Below are 18,793 nucleotides of genomic sequence, written 5' to 3' on the forward strand. Positions count from 1 at the left end.
CCCATAGTAGTAACCAACGCCACAAAATTTGTCATCATCGCTATCTTCTAAGTTCTAATCCATTTCGTTGTTCATCTCATCTTAAGTTAGTTACCATATTTTTTCGTATTGCGATTATTTGGGTACTGCTTCAGAATTTTTGGTACTGCAATTATTTAGTTGAATATTTGCTATTGTAATTATTTAGCTACTATATTCATATGTGGTTAAATCTGTGAAGTTGTTTTTGTTAAGTTGATGAAATTGTATTAGATTATGTACAAATAGGTAATGGTGATGTATTGAAGTTATTATGTATATAAACGAACCGAATGAGCACGAACGAAGACTTGTTCATATTCATTCGTTTAACTTTAAATGACAAACGAAAGAACACGAACAATTAAACGAACAAAAGTTTATGTTTATATTCATTCATTAATAAATTCAGTTTGTTTATGTTCGCTCGTTTAACTGATGAACGAGCATAAATCAACATTAAAGAACATAAACAAATGAATACAAATGAGCTTAAATGAACATAGAAACCTATAGATGTAAACTTAAACGTACAAACACATACAAACATGTGTGTGTATACATAAACAAAAATAAACGAATGTTCATGAACATAATGAAACGAACGAAAGCATTTTCTGTGCCGTTCGTTTAACTAAACGAGATATTTTATTCATGCTTGTTTGTTTATTAAATAAATTAATATAAACAAACTTCTCATTGAATAGTTCATTAACAATTTGTTGAATGCTCAGTTCGTTTACAACCTAGAAGCTATGAATCGTTTCCATTCGGATTTTTATAGATAAATAAACTTTTTGTTAAATTGATAGAAATTATTTTTGTTAAATTTGTGAAGTTGTTTCAGTTAAATCGGTGAATTTGAGAAGTTGTTTTAATTAAACTGGTGAAATTGTTTCATTTATAATTGTTAAAATTGTCATTTGACTGAAACATTAAATTTCAATAAATCACAAAAACAATTTCTATAGTTTTGTCTTTTTTTAATGTATAGAAACGTACCACTATTCTTGTCTTTGAAAGCACAAGCTTCTTTTGGTTGGGGAATATGTGTTGAAAACACAAAGTTCTTTTGTTTGTGGCAAGGAAACCCGATTCCATTGTTGTATTGTCATCACATATATCTATCACCATTTATAACTACGATTTCGGATAAAAACTCTTGTACGATCTTTTACAAAACTCTATAACTTTAACAAAGTAAAAGACAATCTTGTGTTGCACATTTTTATATAATACTTTTTAGTCATTAAAGTAAGAAACCGTGGAATCAAACAAAAAGAAATAAAGCATCATCAAAGTTTAAAGATAAATAATTTGAATGCAGAAACCATGGGTAGTGGGCCCCATCCATCAATCATACCCTCCACTTTAAATTATTAATTTCCAATTCTTCCTTTCCCTATAAAACTTTCCCACAATTCATTCCCCATTTCCTACTCTCTCTCTCTCTCTCTCTCTCTCTCATAATAATTCACACACACAGTCCTGTGATTCCAGTATACGATCATGTCAGGCAAGAAAACAAGGCCGCTGATCGGGAAGTTGTTAACCGCCGGCAACCGCTCCGGCTTTATGGAAGCCGGTAGCAGCCCAAGAACTCCCTTTGACTTCAAAATTCTGTCACCCAGAGGAATCGTGACTTGTGATGTGGGTGGGATCGGACTTGGTATAGTCGCCGCCCTCGAGAAATCCGGTGACGATATCCAGTCGACTTCCCGGTGCATCTCGATTCCGGTAACTCAACCCCCAAAGTTCGATGTCGATGACGAAAGCTTGGAAGAAGAGTACACCATAGTAACTCGTCACATGCCAAACAATTCATATACAAAAGTCTACGATGGTGGATTCGTATACGAAGGATACGTTAGAAGAAACAGCGGGATGAAAGAAGAAGGTTGCTCCCTCTTCGAAATATCTCCGGCGAGAGTACTTGATGTAAAAGGACACCCAGAGCCTGACTTTCTGAGTTTTTGTCATCTGTGCAAGAAAAAACTCCATGGGAAAGACATTTATATGTACAGGTAAAAGAAAAAAGATCTAAATCTTTGTTTTTTGTTAACGTTTTGTTGCGACTTGTGAAGTTTTTGAGTAGTTAAACTGACATGAGATGATGAATGATGATATGTAACAGGGGAGAGAAAGCGTTTTGTAGTATCGAGTGTAGATGCAGGGAGATTGGTATGGAAGAAATGAGAGAGAAACGCTGTGGAACTGAAGCGGTTTCAAGCTCTCCTTGCGGCGGTGATCATGTTCATGGCCGGATATTTTCCACCGGAATCTTCGCCATTTAACCAAACTCTTTTCTTCTTCCACAATTTTGTTAGATTGTAATCGGTAATTAACCACCGGATCCGGAAAGCTCTCAATTTGAGCATTTCATTTGCAAAAAATACAAACTTTACAAAATTCCATCATACACAAGAACAAAGAGCTACATATAATATCATACACCCATCATGAAAGAACTTAAGAATTTTAACATAAGGCAACAAACTTCAAAGCATCCTAAGGTTTGTTTGTTACTCGTAGTACAAACTACAAAGGCGGTTGTGCACCGGCAACACCAGAGTAACCACCGTCATACACCGCCTGTTGACTCCGAAATGAAACAAAACCAAATCGGCTGGATCGCTCCATCTTCTGATTGGACATAACTCTTGCATCATTTTAGATAAAATCAACACTAATATCATACAACTAAGTGACTTGATCGATCACTCATAATCTCACATTTTAATCAAGTAAAGTGTGCGCATTTTAATCAAGTAAAGTGTGGGTGGTGAGAGAAAGTAACTTTAAAAGCAAGTTCAAAGCTGTTGTATCTTCCTTTGACTAAAGGCATATGCCCAGTTAACTTTGATAGGCAGGACAAACCTGCAAGTAGATGAGGTCAAAAGCTGCTTTCAATGACTAAAAATAATGGAAACCAAAACTCTCAAGGATTTATATACTTATACATGTTTTCCGTTTAGAGTCGCAATATGCAAACAAAGCAAATTAAAGAGAATAAGCACGCATCAATAATGAAGAGTTATTAGCTAGTAGCATCACGTCAAGAGGATATATACACCCTTAGCATAAACAAGTTTATAGAAACAAGAAAGTCCATCTAATGGTTACTTTACAAAAAAAACATATAGTTAAGTATAAGAGACACCGTCTGAGTAGAAAGTGATGAGATAGTTTGAGGTTAGCGAAAAAGGGGTTAACACTTTCCTATAACATGACTCGTGTGTATAGATTAGGAGTGGAGTGGAGACACAAAATTAGGATAGTGGAGTAGTGTAACACATGGAAATAGGGCTAGAGATTTTTACACTTATTTTATCTCTATAATATTCTAATTAATAGTTAATAGATGGCAAAACCGGGTGTAGATCTTTGAAGATGGGAAACGAAGGTCATGGCTAAGTAGCTAACCCATATACGAGATTAAGGTATGTGGTATTTGCATTTTTGTCATTTCCTTATTAGGACTTTAATTTGTTAACCTATTGGATTTTGGTTTAAATTAAGAGAATTAATGTTTTGGGTTAAAAGTTCGATTTAATCATTCTTATGTGGCCTAAGTGTGAATAGGAGGACTTTCTTTGAAGCTTAAACTCGGAGTTTTGTCTATCCTCATTTCTTCATAGTGTTATCAAATGATAAGAGAGAAAATTCTATAAATTTAGAAAGAAATTCATATTTGAGCTTGGAGGGTTGATGCTTGTGTTGTTTGATCACCATATTATTGAGACGAATCAAGGTAGACAACCGTTTCATCCATTTGAAGTGATTGGGATGTTTTTTTGATCAAAACAGGGTCATACCATTTAGATTCTTAAATCAACAGGATTTGATGTATTAAATGGATGTTATGAGCATTAGAACAACGTTTCTTATGTTTTAAGTTATCCCCCATTGAAAGGAATCATCGAAAATGAGTTCCCATGTGAGCATTTCATAAAAAAACCTTTGAACATTTCGTAAAAAATACCCTTCAGCGCCATCCATACGACCATACAAAAATCCATCAAGACAATACGAATTAGACAGGTGCATCCAATGAACGACGTATGTCCATAACGTTGGTTATATGATTGTATAAGCTATATACAATCTATATAATGATATATCTAGTTCGTGTAAATTCTTCTGAAATATATGTCTACTACCCTAAGTTTGATATGCTTATATGCGATCCTACAAAGACTATATGCCATGACGTATGATCCTATCATATAGACGTATAACACGGATGCTTTTGGATAGAATTAGTGTTTACCGGAAGGATTTACACTTAGAAGGCTAGGCAACAACTTGTAACCTTCTCTTGTACACCCGTATGGTTTAGAAAGAAAATTTTATGGATCATAGGTACGTGATGGTTTTTAGTAATCTATTTTTGGACTTGGATGGGACATTTTTCATGAACTGTTCTTAAGACCGTACAATATATGGTACGACCATATCATATAATTGTCGAGTCAATACCAAATTTTGGAATCTTTGAATGTAGGGTTTTGTAAGTCGTGTACTCTATTGTTCTGATATGCAATCCATAAGTTACCAAACTGAGTACTAGGTATTCTAATTATATGTCCCTCTATGATGTCTTATTTTCTTTGATATGTGCCTCATGATGATATATTGTGTGTTCCTTGTTACTATGTGTACTATTTGTACCTCTTATAAGTAATTTGATTTAGAATGGGGTCGTTTATCATTTGTAAAAGATACTATATCTTGCACATATCACGATAATGAACATTCATCTATCTTATTGAGGAATGGGTGATGAAATTAGTGTGGTACAAACACCTAAAGATTGCTTAAAATTCCAATTATAAATATGTAATGTTGTAAGGCCTTTTCACACACACACACACACACACACACATATATATATATATATATATATATATATATATATATATATATATATATATATATATATATAGGGCTAGGTTATAATGTGGATGGACAATTATTGTGTGCACGTGTGGACAGTGCGATTCTATGAGAATTACTAAGAGAATACATTGTTTAGTAATGCGAATACGTTCAACCTTACAAAAATATCGTCATTTTCATGCATTCTCACTAATTATTATTCATTTTTGTTCTCACAAATCGTTTTTCACTCATTATCATTCTGACAGAATACGACTTAATAAACATTCCGACAACATTCTGACAGAATGAGAATAATAATAAAAAATCTATAATAACCTTATAGGCGATTTAATTAGTGAGAATGTGTGATAATGACAATAGTTATGTAAGATTGAACGTATTCATATTATTAAACAACATATTTTATTTGTCATTCTCACAGAATAGCATTGTCCACACATCCACACAATAGATGTTCATCCACATTTGAACCTAGCTCTATATATATATATATATATATATATATATATATATATATATATATATATATATATATATATATATATATATATATATATATAGTTTCTAAAAGATGTCTAACATAAGTGTGACTCATTAAGCTTCACATGAATACTATTTTGACATATGCTTGAATGGGAATCAAGAGAATCAATGCGGACTTGAAGATGATAAAATAGTTACATTTTGAGATTTTTATGTTTTATGCTAGAAATAGCTAGACAACTATTATGTTATGACTTATGACTTGTCTATTTACGAATTGAAATCTTCTCTTTTATATGCATGTGTTTTCTAGTACATTATCTTTGTTTATCCATTTGAAACAACCATATATCTAACCCATGTGTGATTCATTACGCTGAACAGTTACATTTTGAGATGTTATGTTTTGTGCTTAGTTTACATTTTAAGATGTTATGTTTTGTGCTAGAAATAGCTAGACAATTTATTATGTTATTGTGGGCTAATATGTACATTCGAGGTTTCTTTTTGTCTAGAACTTATTGACAAAGTGATCCTAAGAATTTCCATGTTTTTACATGCTTGTGATGCTTCTCGTCGTAAATTTAAAGCTCAAGAAATTGTCCTCAGTTGCCCAAAATGATGATCAAGCTCCCCCGGATACAACACAAACAATCATAATTGATGATGATGATGATGATGATGATGATGATGATGGGAGAAGAAAGAGCTACATATACCATGATACACCCATCCTAAAAGATGGGAAAACACGCATACATAATCGATTTTTTTTAGAAATTATAACAAACAATAAACAGCAAAGAAAAATCATCCTAAATTTTCTTGACACCTTATTTTATTACTGGTAGTACAAAGGCGGCGGTTGTGCAGCAACACCAGAGTAACCACCATCATACACCGCCTGACTAGCCACCATCCCCATCCGTTGAGCCGCCTGATGGTGGTGGTGCATCAGACCCATTTTACTCAGAGCCACCTGTCTTTCATAGGCGGCAAGCTCCCCCGCTGAATAACCGCCAACATTTGCCGCCACTGGTGGCGGCAATGGGGTGGAGCTTGTTCCTGGTGGCGTAGGTTTGCTCCCCCATGAACACTGCAATTAATTAACACCACGTATCAATACCATTATATTTAATATTTGTTACATTACTTGTGATGTTATATATTAAATTGAGATTAATTTATACTTGTTATGTTTCAAACTTATTTAAAAAAAAAAAAAATTGTAGTTTTTTAATACCTTGAGTGGTTTCCCAAACAAAAGTTTGGCATTTCCAAATTGAATAGCTCGAGCTGCTTCACCATGAGAGCTATATCTTATGAAACCAAATCCTTTATCTCTTTGAATCCTTACATCTTCAATAACTCCAGCTCCAAGTCCATGAAAATGTCGATGAAGATCAACCGATGTAACCTAATAAAAATATTATTTTCTTCATTTAAATTTCAACAACACTCTGAAAATACTTAAATTCATTAAATGGAAACAAATAATAATAAACCTCAGGAGCAAGATTCCCAACATAAACAGTTGTATATTGAGGATTGTTCCCTGGAGCATCTTCACTACTACTCTTTTCTTGACCATCATCTACACAAAAATTTACCATGATTCATTAATTCTCCACAAAAATTTAACAAAGGGTATTTTAGACATTTGACTAAACCTGATGTTCCATTTGTCAATTCAACAATACTTTTGGAATCTGAACTTTGTTTATCGTCTCCCCCTGCACCCTTTGCTGCCCAATTGCAACGAATTTGTCTGCTTCCAAGCCACTTTCCATTCATATCATTGATTGCAGTTTGAGCCTCCTGTTAGATGAATAAAAAATAAATAAAAAGTTAAATAAATAATTTTTTTAGAATTTATTGTCGAAATATTCTTCAATCTTACCTGTTGACTACGAAATGAAACAAACCCAAATCCCCTGGATCGACCCGTTTTCTGATCCCACATAACTCTAGCATCACTTGAGATTAAAAAAAAATTAAATATTATACAAATAAATAAATTTATAATTATTTAATGGAGTAAAATATGGGAAGTGAGAGAAATTAGGGCTTACGAACAAGTGGAGTATACAGAGAATGAAGCAAACAATGTAGCATCAGTTATTTCAGGGCTAAGGTCACCTACAAATATGTTAAAATGACCTGAAAAAAAAAGTAATTAGCATTTTATGAATTATTTTGTGTATTGAATTGAAGAAAACAGTAAAAAAAAAAACCTGATGTATCTTCTCTTTGACTACTGGCATATGCCCAATTGACTTTGATTGGTTGACCAAACCTACAAAATACATGAAGTTAAGATACAATTTTCAATGAGTGAAAAATTGAAAATTTATGGAAACGAAAAATTAGTTATACTTACACATGTCTTCCATTTAGAGTGACAATAGCAAGAGCAGCACAACGTCGGTCAAAGTAGTCAACAAAACCATAAGATGACTACAAATAATAAGAGATATAAGTAAGATATTAATATTAATAAGTAATAACATGGTTTAATTTTTAACAAATGAAAATCATAAAACCTTTTCTTTTCGAATAAGTTTACAGCTTTCCAAAGCACCAGTGCTTGTAAAAATCTCTTGGAGTAGTAATTCTGTAACCTGTGGGTGGATGTTTCCCACATACCTATGACATTAATTGAACACCATAAATAAATCTGAGAAAACACACTCAAAATTGAAAAGATGTAGAAATAGAAGAGTTAAGAACATTCAAAGACACTCACACACTGCGACATGTAGTTGGGTCAAATCCAGGAGGCAAATTTCCACTCAAGATAGGCTCTATCTGCAGATGTAATGTATTAAAAATGGTGAAGGAAAAGAGTTAATGAATCATAAGATATGGAGAAAATAAGCATTAAAATGAAAAGAAGGAACTTTAGAGGAAAACAATTCATATGATATTCACATTAAAAGCTATTGAAGACACTAGAAAACCCAAATAGGAAAAGGTCAAACTAGTTGCAGATTATGAAAAGTCGTCATACGAAGTTACAAGTCATACTCAACCTAGTGTTTTCTAATCGAGGAATTGAAACAGATACTGATTAGGTTTGAATTAATGCTGTGTTAGTTTACTGATCTGAAAGTGATGAAATTTTTGGGCGATCGCATCAGCGGGTGATTATGTAAACCGAATTAGCTCCACCAAGGTAACTTTTAACTATAGAACAATTACTCGAAGCTTACATAAAACTAAGTAACAGCGACCTAGCAACTTGATTTCATTAAAAGCCATACCATTCTTGATCTTTTCACATGAAAGAAAGAAAGGAACAGAAGCATTTAAGGATGAAAATGGATGAAAATGAAACTAATTTTACCTGGGGAGAGGCTAAGAGGCCTGGGTGATAAAGGGATTGCTGCATCAATGCTTGGTGTTGCCTTATCCTTGGATGATGCTGCATCTTCCGATACAAAATATATACGATAGGAAGAGAATCTAGGGTTTTGGTTGAACAAAAAAAAAGGGAAAAGAGAAAAAAAAAGAAAAGAAAAGAAAAAAAGAAAGGAAAAAAAAAACCTCGAAGGAGAGGAGGGAGTGACCTAGAAGATGATCCAGTCGAAATAAGCGAGTAGAGATTATTGTTTTTATTTTTTATTTATTTATTATGTTTTGGTTTGTTGTGGTTTTTAATTTTTATTTCTTTTTTATAAATATATAAATTGACTGCCGCCTACATGGGCTCTGCTGTGTATCCACCGTTGGATTGAAAATGGCAGACATGGCAGAGAATAATAGGGATCCGGATTGGTGTAAGTCGGGTCATATATAGTATGCTATTGGGCGAATTTGAAATTTTACCCAAATCGTTTTGCAAACATAAATACTAGAGAAAAGTAAAAAATCCTCTTTGTGAATTGCAACTGCGTTTAAGAGTGGGTTCGGCTACGGTTTGCGGCTTAGATTATGAATCTTTATTTTAATCCTAATAAACGTAATAAACGAATAGTTTTAATGCTTTTTTTTTTACAAAGTGTCACTCTAATACAACTTCTTATTAATATTATGTCATGTGTCATATAAATATATTAGGCAATTTATTTTAAAATTCAAATTTATATTTTCTAAATATATGTTAAATTTGAAGTTATAATAACTTTAAAATTTTGATATATCTTTTAATTAATAATTTATTTAAAATGACTTATTTAAAATAACTGATTAATAATTATAAATTTTTATTATAAAAGTTTAATTAATTTTCTAATCGTGGTACTCACGAGTTATAAACTAGTGAAGGAATAAAAGAATAACAATAAATGAAAAAAATAATAAAATAAGAATAAAAATTAATTAAAACACAATCAAACAAAACTAAGTTTAAAAACAAAAAAATATTATAGAAAAATGTCAAAGCTATTATTTAATTACATCTCAAATTCATTTTTATATTGTTTTCTGTCGTAGATGTTTTAACAAAGTAAATTGTTATTCTCGTGGGTCTCATAAAAAATATTGTTACTCAGTTACCATCTGCATTATATAATAAGGCCAAAATAAAACGAAACAATAATTCATCATAAAATAATTGATATTTAATGTTTTCTATATAATAAGCAATGCGTTATAACTTACTTAATTGTCTTCTTCATTGTTTGAGTCAGTTATATAATTGTTAGAAGCATCGACTTTCGTATTGGTACAAATAGGCTAAATGTAAAAGTAAAAACAACAATCGTAAAAAAATTACATAAGTTAAACTATATGTTATAACTTACATTAGTATATTCCTCATGTTTACCTTAGACATAGATGCATTCATAGGATCACCTTTGATATTACAACAACCATCATAGTTGGAAAAATAAAATGTGAGCAAGAAACATAACAAATAAACATAATTTAACAAAATATGCAACAATAAAAAATAAAATAAAATAAAAAACATGGTCTGCCAGTTGTCAGTTAGTTATTCAAATTAACATTATTTACCTTAGAACTAGACTTGTTAGAAACATCAACTTCATTATTAACGTAAACAACCTAATATTATTATAACCAAAAGACATAAAAAAAAACATAAGATATAAACAATATAATTTATAATTTATGATAGAAAAGTCAATAATAGTTACCGTTGATGTCGGTGATTTAGACGACACTAATTTGACAACATTTGTTTAAAGGGGACAAATAACCTCATTTGTTTAAATGGGAGAAATAACCTCAGTTGAAGGTATTATATTTTCTTGGTGTGGCATACTGATAGTGTCATCATAGTATTTACTGTCAATGAAACGACGCAGGTAGTGTGGTGCCAAATGTAATTATCAATCTTAATTGAAAAAACAATCTTTATACTACATAGACTTTCAAATGGTTTATTAGTAGCGGTTGATTGTATTGTATTAATCGCGCTACGACGACTGGTTTCTTTTTCGCAATGCCAACCAGTTTCTTTTTGTCGAATAAATTTATTTATACGAAAAAATTCTTTTGGAAAATGTCATTTCTAAAATAACACACATTGCATTAACAATATCATTTACTGTCATCTGGTTCGATTTTTGCTATGTGTCAACTCTAATGATTAACGTAGAGAGTGAACTAAAAGAAGGATTGGACCTCTAGTTGTTCGATTTCATGAAGACTATCACTTTGAAGAGTATGACTTTTATTATTTTTAATCTGACGCTTATGATTTTATGGTATTTGTAGCTCCAACTATGCTTATTTTCATGTATTTCTAAGTCAAACTATGTTGGTTTATGTATTACAAGTATTTTCTAGGTTTATGATGGTATATATATTGCAAATATTTTCTTGAAGGGATGCTTTAAAGACTAAAATTCCTATTATTTCAGTTTTGACGCTTGTATTTTTATGTAATTCGGGAATCAGTCGTTGCAGATCCAAGAACATTGGCATAATTTATCATCGTGTTCACATTGAGATTTGCCATTTGATGTGATGAAAATAGAAATTACTAGAAGATAATTGAGATGATTATCAGATAGATTGATAGAAACAATGGCAGAATCAATTAATCACTTATTGATTAAGTGAAGAATTGCATTTGCAAATTGCGGAACAATGAACCCGAATGAGCGATTCAAATAGATGAAAAACGCTACCAAACCCCAAAACGAATTCAGATGCAAATTCAATGCAACCTTGACTTTCACATGTTGAAATGGTCTGGTGCACATCGAAATCAATTTCGACCCAAGTATAATCGTTCGATGCGAAACATGTTCGTCCCCAAGGCATTTAACGTCCCTGATGTGAACGGCCATGAATTCGACTCCTAACGATTTCATCAACAGTGTCTAATCGAAGTTTGGGCTCCAAGTTGGATTTAATGAACAGTAACATAATCAAAGAAATTTTGAATTGGACTTTGGGCTTCGAATCGAATCAAATGAAGAATAAAAAAAATTGATTTCGAAATGGGCTCAACTGATGGAGAGTAACTCTTCTAAAACTTTTAGATTGGGCTGGATCGAATGAATAGTAAAAAAATCACAATTTTGATTTTGAGCTTGATCTATTAAAAAAATATTGGATCAACAATGGGATTGAAACAAAATAGATCCAACGAGTCAAAACGATCAACAATCAAAAAGAAAAAGCACGATTTAAAAAAAATGATTAAATTCAGATTTCGAGAAAAACCTTGATCGTTCATCTTCGATCTCAACATGAATTTTTTGGAATCCATTTGAGAATTTGAGAAACCTTCTTGATGATTCTCTTTCCGTTTTCCGTTTACAACACATGAATCAATCATTGAAGATCTTGGTTCTTTTGTTGGAACAAGAAAATTTCCAATCTTCACATTGTACCACCCACGATGCATGTTGTACAATCCGTTCTTCGCATTTTTCAACGATCAAGCATCATCTTCATAAGAATCTTCAACAACTTTGGGTTTAGAATTCAAATTTATTGCAACAATTGATGATTGTTGCTTTGGAACGCAAATTTGTTTCATAGATTTCGGCTTCAAGACAACTTTTGAAGATTTTTGTTTAGAAACCCAATTGTTCTTGTTTTTTATCTTCTTCTTATTCTTTTTCATCTTTTTGGATCTTGAAGATTTGAATTCAAGAACAACTTCATTCTTGACAACTTCAACTTTGCAAGTTTGAATCAAATCTTTTGAACTTTGATACATTTGTGTAACGACCGTCATTTGAGGTATTAATTATTAATTATTTTCTTAAAATATTGATGGGCCAAATACGGATAAAAATAACTATTGGATTGGACTTAAGCAAATGGGCCAAAGAATTGGGCCGCCCATAAGACGTACGCGGCGCGTAGAGGCGTGCATTGGATACGGGGGGACGCGCACGTACGCGCAGCATACCAGGAGTACGCGCAGCGTACGTGAGCAGATGCCAAAACCCTAATTTTTAGGGTTTTAGACATATAAATACCCCATTATAGCCACCCCCTGGCCTCCTTACCAGCCCCTTACCCTCAGAAAACCCTAATTCGCCCTCATACTACATTGTTGTGTGTGTTTGACCTTTTGAGCTCATTTTTGGTGAAGAAAGGCTTGGAAGAAGAGAAGAAGAGTTGAAGAAGAAGAACTTGAGTATCTTGAGCTCAAGGATCTGGGACTATTTCATCTTTTGGCACTCAAAGGAGGTATAAAGCTCCTAACTTTCCTCTTAGAAGCTTAGATCTAGGATAATGGAGTTTTGGACCTTTTTAGGTCCAAAGGTTGGATCTTTATCATGCAACTTCGTTTTTGAGCTTAAGGTTGCCACCCTTGGAGCTCAAAGCCTTCCTTTAGCAGTAAAGTTTCAACCTTTAAGGCCTTTATGTAACGATGCATGAGATCTAGCCATTTTTATGAAGTTAGTTGCTATTACTCAATGTTTGGGCTCATTTGGTGGGTTGTAAGCCACCAAGTGATCGACTTTTGGATCAAGACATTGAAAAGGACTCGGATCTGTTGTTATAGCCTCTTGAGTTGAGTATTAAGTGCTTAATAGGAAAAGTAGCTTAACAGGGTAGATAGCTGGGCGTACCAGCCAGTACGCACATCGTACAAGCCATACAGCAGGTACGCGCTACGTACAGAGGAGTACGCCCCGCGTACTCAACAGTATTGGGTTTTTACCTTTTGGGCCAACTATTGGACTTATCAGTTATTGGGCCTTAGTGGGCCATCAGAAGTCAAATTTTGGACTAAGGACATGATTGGGCTTAGGGAAGGCCCATTTGAGAAGTTGGGCCCAATTTAGAAAATTGGGTCATTAGTGGGACTTAGTGGGCCATTAGTGGACTTATAAGGATTAGTTGGAATTGGGCCTTGGATATGGTCCAAAGTTAGAGCAGGGGTAAAATGGTCATTTTACCCTTAGAGGGATTCTCAGTTTTCTGACTAAGTATTATTGTATAGAGTTAGCCGGGGAGTCGTGGGAGCAGCCAGCAGAGATTCCTCACACACGAGTTCAGCATCCAGTTTGAGAGGTGAGTCTTCTCCTATAGGAATGGGTCTAAGGCACCAAGGTCGGCCCGTTTATGTGTGATTGTATGTGCCGGGGTTGGCCCGATGTAGATTTTATGTTCCGGACTTCGGTCGGATGCTGGGGCAAGCCCGAGGAAGTTAGTATGCTTGATGTCTTTGTGATTCTTGCATGTGTCTGATTATGTGTTCCGTACCTTGGTCCAATGCCGGGGCAAGCCCGAGGAATGTTAGCTTTCATGTTATGTTTTTTTTATGCTTGTTGATATAATATGTATACCGGACTTCGGTCCGATGCCGGGCGGGGCCCGATGCAGGAGCTAGGCCCAAGTTATGCCGGACCTCAGTCCGATTCCGGGCGGGGCCCGATGAAGTGGGCAAGCCCCAGTATGTGATTATGTGTATGTTATGTGGTAGCTTGGGGGAACTCACTAAGCTTCGTACAATTTTCAGTTTTGGTTTCAGGTACTTCCACTAGCAAGGGGAAGGGTTCGGGATGATCGCACGGCACACACCACAGTTTTAGCCTGGGATGTTTAGACTCTGATATTTTTCTTATATGATTTTGATACAGTATTTGGACACGATGTTTTGAGATACATGACTTATGGTTTTCTTTATGATGATGGATGACTTTTGGTTTTATTATAAATGATTTTAAGAAGAAATTTTTGGTCTGTATTTATGGGATGTTTCAAGTTGGTATCAGAGCCTTGGTTTGAGGGATTCGGGCACACTCTCGGGTGTGTCTGAACTCAAACTAAGGACATGATATGAATGTTTTCAAAAGGAAATCATTTTTACAAAAGAATTTCTAAAAGAGAAAAGAACTTTGAAAGGAGAAAAATGGTGTGGTGCATGCAATCAGCCGAGCTCAAGTAAGTACTCCCAAATTACCCATACAAGTTCATGTTATGATATGTTTATAAGAACTGCATGCTAATTTAGGACTAAGATCTAGGAAGGATGCCTTATGTGCCTGTTATGTGTATCTCAGCTTTATGAACCGCATGCTAGTACATATTAGGTAGTGATGGCCTGAATGTGATATTCTTGATTATGTGTACTCGATGCTCGAATGTTGCTTGCTTTGTGCTTTTTGGAGTTCTAGTTATCCCTTACTAACTAGTAAATGAATATGTTACGTTACATATTGCGAGGACTAAATAATTTTAGAAGGTTAGGTCTAGCTCTATTGTGCAAGTCTTGTTTAAGTCCAACCATTGTAGGGTAGGATCTTTCATTCGAAGAATTATCTAGTCTTAGTGATATGTAATAGTATTCACGAGCTAGTTAGGGGGAGGTAGCAAGGACTTCTTATGCAGCTGATGGCGGAGAGTGGGTTGGTGATTACCCTAGGGCAAGCCTAGGATGAGTTTAGCATGAGATCAATAATAGTAATAGAAGGGACTTGGTGGAGTCGAGGCAGTTCTTGAGGAAAGTACGGATAGATGTGGAAGGTAGTATGGGTCCGTACTACTGAAAGCAGAGGATCCGTACTCGAATCAAGGGAGGCTGAGATGAATCCAGGAAACTTGTAGTATGTTAGATCCCTCGAGATATGATGAGTATACTGATGTTTGTTATGGTGTATTTTCAGTATGGTGACGTTACGCCCTATGTCGAATGGCACTGGTGAGGGATCAGGCTCGGGCTTTGGATCCGAGCAGATGGATGAGCAGACGAGGGAGTTTATTTCATCTGAGATCACACGCAACATTCTCGATCAGACTCCTGTGATTTTTGGATCGGTCAAGGAGGGTATTTTAGAGCTTCTGGATGAGAAGTTGAGCGCTTTCCGCACTGAGATAGCGGCCATGATGGGGTCGCACACATTGACTTTTAGGGAGTTCAGAGCTTGTGGAGCTCCCAACTACCATGGGGCTCGGGACCCATTGCGAGCACCAGATGGTTGGCAGATGTCGCCAACGCATTCCACGCTAGCAGATGTCCCGAGGGGGACAAGGTTCTACTTGCGTCCTGTCTTCTGAAGGACAGGGCACGAGACTGGTGGGAGGAGGTCGGACATGCCATCGGTGATGATGCAGCTCTTGATACCATGACCTGGGCTGACTTCTCAGCTAGGTTCAGAGCCGAGTTTGCACCCGTGATAGAGGTACAACAGCTATCTAGGGAGTTCCAGGATTTATGACAGACGACTAATACAGTGGCGGAGATTACCGCCAAGTTCAGGGAGAGGGCCCTTCTCGTTCTACAGTATGTGGCGGACGAGGAGATGAAAAAGGCCCGATATCATGAGATGTTGAGGAGCGATATCAGACAGTTTGTGAGTCGCTCCAACTGCAGGACGTTGGAGGATATGATAGCGAGGCTCGTGAGAGAGAGATTGATTTAGAGATGGAGAGGAAGAGGAAGCCAGAGGTGGCGTTTGGCATGGAGAGTTCGGGCAAGAGGCCCAAGGTGTCTGACCACAGGTCTAGGAGCCAGCAGGGTCGCAGCCGTTGTGGAAAATGCGGCAAGTTGCAGGATGGGGTGTGCAAGGCAGGGAGTTCTGACTGTTTCAAGTGCGGCCAAACTGGGCATATGAGCAGGGATTATACAGCTACTACCACCACCACGACATCATCATATCTGATTTGCTTTCAGTGCAATCAGAGGGGACACAAGCGGTCCCAGTGTCCGAGTTTAGTAGCAGCAGGGCAGGTGGTAGCACCCGCTCCTGCAACATTGAGGATCACAGACGGCCGCCAGGGTCGGGCAGAGGCACCGGTGGCCAAGAGCAGAGCCTTTCAGTTGACAGCTGAGGAGGCACGAGCAACACCTGACGTGGTGACGGGTATGTATCTTTCTCTTATCTCTTTATTGATATTGTTTATTACTTATGTTTGTATGTTTTGTTATAGGATCGTTCTTAGTGAACGATATATCAGCTTTGGTACTGTTTGATTCGGGTGCCACCCGATCTTTTGTGTCGCTCGCGCTCAACAAGCGATTTGTAGGAGCTCTGGGGGAGCTGGATTGCCCACTTGATGTGGAGATATCAGATAATAGGACCGTCAGGGTTGCGAGGGTTCACCGAGGATGTACACTACAGTTGTTTGATGAGCAGTTTTCTGTGGATCTAGTTCATATTCCCCTGCGAGGGAATAAGGTTGTAGTTGGTATGGACTGGTTGAGCCCCAATGGGGAAGTGATCGACTGGGAGAAGTAGCTAGTGAGGGTTCGGACCCCTAGTGGGGGAGGGTTAATGATTCAAGGCGAGAGGCCACAATGCGGACCAGTCGTATGTTCAGCAGTGAGGGCGAGGCGTTACCTTCAACAGGGTTGCGCATGTTATGTCGCTTATGTGATGGATACCCGGGATAAGGGAAAGGCGACAGTGGATGATCTACCGGTAGTGCGAGAGTACTCGGACGTATTCTCGGAGGATCTACCTGGGATACCTCCGGAGAGACAGGTCGAGTTTAGGATTGACCTACTCCCTGGAGCGGCTCCGATAGCCAAGGCACCATATCGGTTGGCTCCTCCCGAGATGCAGGAGTTGTCTACGCAGCTACAAGAGCTGCTAGACAAGGGTTTCATCAGGTCGAGCAGTTCACCATAGTCGAGCTGTTTGTGAAGAAGGACGGGACGCATCGCATGTGTATAGACTGCCGGGAGCTGAAAAAGGTAACGGTGAAGAACCGTTACCCACTCCCGATGATAGTGATTTGTTTGATCAGCTTCAGGGAGCATCTTGGTTCTCCAAGATTGATCTACGGTCAAGGTATCACCAGATGCGATTCAGGGGTGATGATGTACAGAAGACAACTTTTAGGACTCGCTATGGTCATTATGAGTTTGTGGTGATGCCGTTTGGGCTCACCAATGCTCCAGACGCGTTCATGGATCTCATGAACCGCGTGTGCAGACCGATGTTGGATCGGTCTGTAATAGTCTTTATTGATGACATCTTGGTTTACTCCAAGACAAAGGAGCAGCATGAGGATCACTTGAGGGAGGTGCTGGAGACACTGAGGAGGGAGAGATGTAATGCCCGTAGATCCGGGCTAGTCAATTTAGAGATAATAGGGGTCGAAAACGACTTTTAGACAAAATATTATTTAGAATAAATAATCTTACCCAAGTTGTAGAATATGTCTCAAGGTTTCCGTACATATAAAGAACGCCGAAATCCGAGTTGTACGAAGAAGTTATGACCCGTCGAAGTTTTACGGCAAAACCGACACGGCACCGGGAAGCGTAAATAGTGAATTTACGATAGAGCGAGTTTTATCCCTAGCGATCTAAACAAAAGTCGTAGAAAACGTTAAACCGAGAGCGTCCATAAAAAGAACGCCCAAATCTGACTTCGTATGAGGAAGTTATAATTTTTCTAAGATTTGGCATAGCAGTGCACGGCCCGAAACTCGAATTTTAGTTCGAGCGGTTTTTGGCTTACGTGACCTAAATGAGAGTTGAAGATCTCATTAATAGGAACTCAACGACAAAAAGACAGACGAAAACGGAGTCCGTATATAAAAGTTATGAATTTTACGCGGACATTTAAGAGTGTAATCACCTCCTACTGTTAAATTTAAGATCGGTCGAGAATTAGCCGACGGAGTAAAAAGGAAAGTTGTAGATTTTATTTTTACCTACGTGTGGATATAAATAACGTCAAAAATGGAACTCGTATGCGAAAGTTATGGACGAAGCTTAGTCTCTACTTTTCGAGCGCGGCGAATTCGATACAGTTTTGTAAATCCGAGATAGAATGAGAGTTAGCCAACGAGGTCTAAATGAAAGTTGTAGTAATCGTAAATACCAACGTGTGGATATAAATAACGTCAAAAACAGAGCTCGTATGCGAAAGTTATGGACGAAGCTTAGTCTCTACTTTTCGAGCGCCGCGAATTCGATACAGTTTTTGTAAATCTGAGATAGAAGGAGAATTAGCCGACGGGGTCTAAATGAAAGTTGTAGTACTCGTAAATACCA

General features: G+C 36.5%; 2 protein-coding genes across 2 annotated transcripts; one reads left to right on the plus strand and one right to left on the minus strand.

The window, feature by feature from the left end:
• The first annotated feature begins 1,445 nt into the window (after window positions 1-1,445).
• LOC145117250 (FCS-Like Zinc finger 14-like) lies at window positions 1,446-2,427 on the plus strand. Its single transcript, XM_079053556.1, has 2 exons — window positions 1,446-2,042; window positions 2,153-2,427. Exons 1-2 carry the CDS (start codon window positions 1,528-1,530, stop codon window positions 2,310-2,312), a joined length of 675 nt encoding a protein of 224 aa, XP_078909682.1. The 5' UTR covers window positions 1,446-1,527; the 3' UTR covers window positions 2,313-2,427.
• Window positions 2,428-6,097: 3,670 nt separating this feature from the next.
• Window positions 6,098-8,996, minus strand: LOC145117251 (oligouridylate-binding protein 1-like). The gene is made up of 11 exons (XM_079053557.1): window positions 8,750-8,996; window positions 8,150-8,211; window positions 7,947-8,049; window positions 7,784-7,860; window positions 7,638-7,699; window positions 7,476-7,563; window positions 7,304-7,379; window positions 7,074-7,221; window positions 6,909-6,997; window positions 6,647-6,820; window positions 6,098-6,499 (listed from the first exon to the last, which is right to left on the minus strand). The coding sequence occupies exons 1-11, from the start codon at window positions 8,831-8,833 to the stop codon at window positions 6,245-6,247; spliced, it is 1,218 nt and encodes a 405-aa protein (XP_078909683.1). The 5' UTR covers window positions 8,834-8,996; the 3' UTR covers window positions 6,098-6,244.
• Window positions 8,997-18,793: the final 9,797 nt, after the last annotated feature.

Source organism: Lactuca virosa, chromosome 5 (genome assembly GCF_052849685.1).
Source record: "Lactuca virosa cultivar CGN04683 chromosome 5, Lactuca_virosa_CGN04683_v6, whole genome shotgun sequence".
Classification (NCBI taxonomy): Eukaryota; Viridiplantae; Streptophyta; class Magnoliopsida; order Asterales; family Asteraceae; genus Lactuca; species Lactuca virosa.

What these genes read in the sequence shown, in the direction of transcription:
- LOC145117250 (XM_079053556.1), top strand. Translation starts at nt 1,528, where the DNA reads ATGTCAGGCAAGAAAACAAGGCCGCTGATCGGGAAGTTGTTAACCGCC. An exon ending in AAAGACATTTATATGTACAG is followed by an intron (nt 2,043 to 2,152) that starts GTAAAAGAAAAA and finishes GATATGTAACAG; the next exon opens with GGGAGAGAAAGCGTTTTGTA.
- LOC145117251 (XM_079053557.1), bottom strand. Translation starts at nt 8,833, where the DNA reads ATGCAGCATCATCCAAGGATAAGGCAACACCAAGCATTGATGCAGCAA. An exon ending in GCCTCTTAGCCTCTCCCCAG is followed by an intron (nt 8,212 to 8,749) that starts GTAAAATTAGTT and finishes TTACATCTGCAG; the next exon opens with ATAGAGCCTATCTTGAGTGG. An exon ending in AACTTATTCGAAAAGAAAAG is followed by an intron (nt 7,861 to 7,946) that starts GTTTTATGATTT and finishes TATTATTTGTAG; the next exon opens with TCATCTTATGGTTTTGTTGA.